This window comes from Cucurbita moschata, unplaced genomic scaffold, assembly GCF_002738365.1.
Source record: "Cucurbita moschata cultivar Rifu unplaced genomic scaffold, Cmos_1.0 Cmo_Scf00016, whole genome shotgun sequence".
In the NCBI taxonomy this organism is placed as follows: Eukaryota; Viridiplantae; Streptophyta; class Magnoliopsida; order Cucurbitales; family Cucurbitaceae; genus Cucurbita; species Cucurbita moschata.
Window position 1 is genome coordinate 2,360,127 of NW_019268532.1, and position 5,605 is coordinate 2,365,731.

Consider the following 5,605-nt stretch of genomic DNA (forward strand, 5'->3'; position numbering starts at 1 on the left):
GCCCAACGAAAAATGTGGGCCGAATCTGGGCCTGGAATGTGGCCCATTCTAAAAACACGTTTCACGCGACAAAATTAAGGATGTCTTTTGTCCTATTATTATTATTATTATTATTATTTTTTGTGATGGGACAATTAAGAAAACATTTGAACCAATAAAGAAACGCTTTTGGTGAAGTGAGTGAGAGATTCCTTTAGAATAATTAATTTTAGTTGATAGGACGTTAGTTTATAAAATGTGGAACTTCGAGTCAATCAAAATTCATCCAATAAAAAAAAATAAAGCATATAAAATATCGATATGATATACATAATAGTTACAATTGAATTATGTATGCTCTTCCAAAATAATATTTTCACTCATTTTTACGATTAAAGAATAAAGATAATATTAGGGATGTTCATAGGATTAAATAACACGACCGATCTGGACTATCCAAACCAAACTACGACGGTTAGATTAGGTTAGGTTATATATATATATATATATTTCCATTTGAGTTGGGTTGAATTTTTTGAAAATTGAAATTTTAGATCAATTTGTAAGTGTTGGGTCAACTCATCCAACTCGAAAATAGTGTTCCAACCTAATCTAATTATGAAAATTAAGAATATTTAACGTTTATAACTGATGGTAGTGATATGTTGTGACGGGTAAATGTTTGATATTTGAATTTTTAAGAGATTTTAGTTATTTAAAAGTACTTGATAATTTTATTTTTTAAAATTAATTTAAAAGAATAAAACAACTCAATTATATTTAGATTGCTAAAGTCAACGTTCGATACTTTCATATCACTTATTGTGTCGTAAGGCCACAACCAAAATGCTCTATACCTAATTATTGTAGCGAAAACGGAAGTAAGATTGATTGCACTCACACACCCACACACATAAATTAAACAAAGAGATACAAAGATTTACGTGGTTTGGAGAAAAAAAAATTCCCCTACAGTCATAGCCAATCAATATAATCAAAATGTTTACAACTGTATTTCTCATGCCTTTACTCTCCACAAAAGTTCATCCTAATTGCCTTTAGACAAATACAAAATAACAATGACTTCATGTATAGGTACAATAATACTAATTCTCATACATGAACCAAATAAACGAAGAATATAAATCAAAATAGTTATAAACTAAAAGAGAGTTAATAACCAAAATAAATGAGAATATTAATCGACACTACGACAGCTAGCTCAACAAAATAAATAAATTAAAAAAAAAAACTTAAAATCAATCACAATTCACGACAGAATAAACAAAAATAAATAAATAAATATTTTTGTCGAGATCAAGTCAAATCAAACAGTGGGGGAAAGTCAAATTTGAATTTTGCCTCGGGCCCCTAATTATTATACAATTTTCATTTTGCCCCCTATCTTTATTAAACTTTATCAAATGCCACGTCAAACATCAAGGACGGCGAATGTACGGTAACTACGGCCGCCGGCGGGGTGGTGATCCTAGTCAGCATTCAAATCCACGGCCAACACAAATTTTTATATTATTTATATAATTATTATAATTGGAACCCAATTATTAGTGGACATTACCCACTAAGTTTCAGCGCAAGTCACGTGCTTGTTTGCATAAAAGGGATGGAGTCTTAATTAACCTCCTCTAGCCTTCCTTTTCTACCCCTATTTACACGTAATTAACCTCATTTTTTATTTATTTCTTCTCAATTTTCCACGTCATATATTCTTCAATTTTCTCTTAAATAATTTAACCTTCCTACATTTGTAATAAACCATACCTTTTCTATTATTATTAATTTTTAACTAATTATTTAAGAAAATTTCCCGTCCCACCCTATTAATAGAAATATATTTTCAACATATATTAATATATATATATTAAAAAATTAATTAATTAATTTTGATAATTAATGGTAATATTAAAAAATACTCGTCTGTAAATTCGACCCACAATTTTTTTAATCCCTACTCTCATAATAATAAATATTAAATAAATAATGTTTAGTTATTTATTTATTTTTTTTTTGTAATAATTGCTTAAGAATATTAAATAAATAATTTAATTATTTTGTGCAAAATCCTCTATCCAATTATTATTATAATTATGATATTATAGTAGTAATAATCATAATAATAACTAATGTAAAAAAAATATTTAAATTTTTAGTCAAATTTTAAGGATTCAACCTTCTTTTTAAATTTAAAATTTAAAAGTAAAAACAAAATTGTTGAATAAAACCATTTTCGTAGTCTTTAAAAATTAATTATGTTTTTGAAAACTTTGTCAAAAGTAAATTACATAAATCAATAATTTAAAAAAGAAAAATAATAGACACAAAAGCGTATGTCTGAATGTCGTGAATGACGACAATCCTTTTTTAAAAAATAAAATAAAATAATTTTAATTTATGAGGTGAATTAAAAAAATAATGGAAAATAATATATGTCAGGTTCAGAGGGTCCTGTCGTGGAGATATCCGGGATTTGCATGTGACAATAACATTCCTTCTTCGGTAGAGTAAATTGATTGGTGTGAGGATTATGAGATTTTAAAAAATAAAATAAATAAATAAATAATTTTAATTTAATTATTTCAATAATAGTGGGGCGAAAAAGGAAAAATTAAAAGGGGCCTGCGGGTTTTACGGTGCAAGGACGAATAAGAAAAAGTTGAGTTTTTGACACGTGGACAGATGCTAACCATTGGATCGAGATTTTAGCTCGATCTTGTTCATTGAAACTGGAAGACAGACAACAGTCCATGAAGTGCCCACTCCTAGATTTTCATGTTCCCTCTCCCTCTCTCTCTCTAGAGAGAAAGTAAGAGATACACATGTACACTTACCCTATTGGCCTAACTCGCTAGGAACGGGCGGAGAATCTCGGTTTAAACAATGAAGAGAGAGTCAAGGAATTTTAGCTAAATGAGGCCAGTTCTCGTTCCCGTCCCTGATTCCGCCCCACTTTATATATGTACCTACTGTTAGTTATTTTTTAATTTTTCCTTTCGAGTTTGTCCTCAAGATTTTTAAAACGCGTATGCTATGAAGAGGTTTTCATATCAAGAATGCTTCATTCTCCTCTCCAACCGATATGAGATCTCACAATCCACCCCATTTCGAGACCCTGGGTTCTCGCTGGCACTTGTTCTCATCTCTAATTGACGTGGGATCCCTCGAATTCACTCCCCTTTAGAGCCCAGTGTCCTTATTAACACACTGCCTCGTGTCCACCCCTTTTGGGGCCCAGCGTTCTCACTAGCACTCGTTCTCTTCTTCAATTGACATGGGATCCCTCAAATTCACCCCCATTTAGAGTCCAGTGTCCTTACTAGCACACTGCCTCGTGTCTACCCCTTTAGGGCCTAACGTCCTCACTAGCACTCGTTCCCTTCTCCAATTGACATGGGATCCCTCGAATTCACCTCCATTCAGAGCCCAGTGTCCTTACTAGTACACTGCCTCACGTCCTCCCCCTTTGAGCCCCAACGTTCTCACTAGCACTCGTTCTCTTCTCCAATCGATATGGGATCCCCCCAATCCACCCCCTTCGGAGTCCTTAACATTCACGCTGACACTCGTTCCCTTCTCCAATTAATGCGGGACTCCCCCTCCAAATCCACCTCCACTCGAGTCCAGCGTCCTTACCGACACACCATCTCATGTCCACCCCCTTTCAAAGCTCAACCTCCTCACTGACGCATTACCCAGTGTCTCATTCTGATACCATTTGTAACGGCTCAAGCCCACTACTAACAACTTAAGCCCACTACTAACAAATATTGGAATTCAATACAAACACATACAATCATAAACGAGACCTATCCCTTCAATCTAGATGAATATCTCGAGTGAGAGGATATCATTGGTCTACTTATCTTAAATGAGGAGTTTTTTTTTATTTTACAAAGAGGAGAGAGAAAGCCGGCAGTTTCCATGGCGGCGTTGCAGAGCTCTAATTCCGTGCCATAATTGCATCGAAATGAGAAAGAAAAGAGGAAAAAAAAAACATTTCTTTTATCAGTTTGAGTTTATTAAACATTTATTTAATAAAAAACCCATTAATAATTGTTTAAAAAAGAGAGAAAATGGATGTTATTTTCAGATATTAGGGCAAAAAAATGGCTGAATTGTTCTATGTAGGAGGAAGAGAAGAAGGCCCACCAAACAAAGAAGAACAACAACAACACAAACAAACACAACCCACCTTGTTTATGTACCGAAACGACCAACAAATCCACCACAAAGGCTTCGAAATATGGCCTCCACATTACCAAACCCACTTCTCCTCCGCCGTTGGTCAGAGCCGCCGCACCGACTCCGATCACCCCTCCAGATCCGCCTTCACCGCCACCAGACCCGCCGCAGCCACTGCCGGAGGCATCAATTGCCAAGACTGCGGCAACCAAGCCAAGAAGGATTGTGCTTATTTGCGGTGTAGGACTTGCTGTAAGAGCCGAGGGTTTCACTGCCAGACTCACGTGAAGAGCACGTGGGTTCCGGCGGCTAAACGCCGTGAACGGCAGTTTCGTAGTGGGGATAATTCCAAACGACTTAGAGAAACCCAATCCGCCACCGCCACCGCCACCCCTCGTTTGCCCTCCTCCTTCACCTCAGGTAAAAAATAAAAAAATAAAAAAATAAAAAAAACCCTAATTTTTCTGACTAATTAATTAATTAATTAATTACACTGTTGGGTTAGAATTGGAGAAATTTCCATCGGAAGTGAACTCACCGGCGGTGTTTCGGTGTGTGAAAGTAAGCGCGATGGACGATGAGGATGAAGAGTTTGCATATCAGACGGCTGTGAATATCGGAGGCCACGTGTTCAAAGGAATTCTCTACGATCAAGGCTCTGAAGTCCATTACACCGCCGGCGAGAGCTCCTCCGGCCACGGAGGAGATGGATCAGTACACCCACTTAACTTAATTGCTGGACCCTCCAACGCCGCCGCCGCTTCCACCACTACCTCGGCTGCAACCAGTTCCAACCCCACCGCCACCGCCGCCGCCGTCGCGCCGTTGCTTGACCCTTCTATATATCCAGCTCCTCTTAATGCATTTATGGCTGGTACGCAGTTCTTCCCACCCTCTAGATCATGAGAAAAAAAAAACCTTAAAATCCCCCAAAAAAAAATGAAAATTTGCCCTAAATTATAAGTGTTCTTTAGCTTTTTTTTTTTTTTTTTTTTTTTTTAATTATTATTTATGAAGACATTGTTCTTTGTATTATGAGAAACTCGAAGCTAGCTGATCTTTTTCTCTTTCGGTTCGATTCATCGAGCTAGAAAATTAAGAGAGTTATGAACACGAAAAAGTAAAAAAAACTCAGAAAAAATAATCAATAAACAAAACATTGGAGATATTGGTCGTTAATATTTTCATGCAAAATTTGGAAGATTGAAGCTTCAAATATATGATTTGTCTCTCTACCATTAATTAAGGAGCTTAATCAATCAATAAGATGAAGGTTTAGGCAAATTTTGACTAGAAAAAACAAGGAAGCACTTTCATTCTAGCCATGATGTCGATCGACCTCGTCATCGTTGACTTTCTTCCTTATCTGTCATTCATGGCTGATAGTCCTATACCGTTGAATATACAATGAAGATATTACCAGTAG

General features: G+C 35.7%; 1 protein-coding gene across 1 annotated transcript; it reads left to right on the forward strand.

The window, feature by feature from the left end:
- The first annotated feature begins 4,103 nt into the window (after positions 1–4,103).
- On the forward strand, positions 4,104–5,093 carry LOC111454480 (protein SHI RELATED SEQUENCE 5-like). The gene is made up of 2 exons (XM_023095971.1): positions 4,104–4,599; positions 4,685–5,093. Exons 1-2 carry the CDS (start codon positions 4,104–4,106, stop codon positions 5,083–5,085), a joined length of 897 nt encoding a protein of 298 aa, XP_022951739.1. The 3' UTR covers positions 5,086–5,093.
- Positions 5,094–5,605: the final 512 nt, after the last annotated feature.

What these genes read in the sequence shown, in the direction of transcription:
- LOC111454480 (XM_023095971.1), top strand. Translation starts at nt 4,104, where the DNA reads ATGGCTGAATTGTTCTATGTAGGAGGAAGAGAAGAAGGCCCACCAAAC. An exon ending in GCCCTCCTCCTTCACCTCAG is followed by an intron (nt 4,600 to 4,684) that starts GTAAAAAATAAA and finishes CTGTTGGGTTAG; the next exon opens with AATTGGAGAAATTTCCATCG.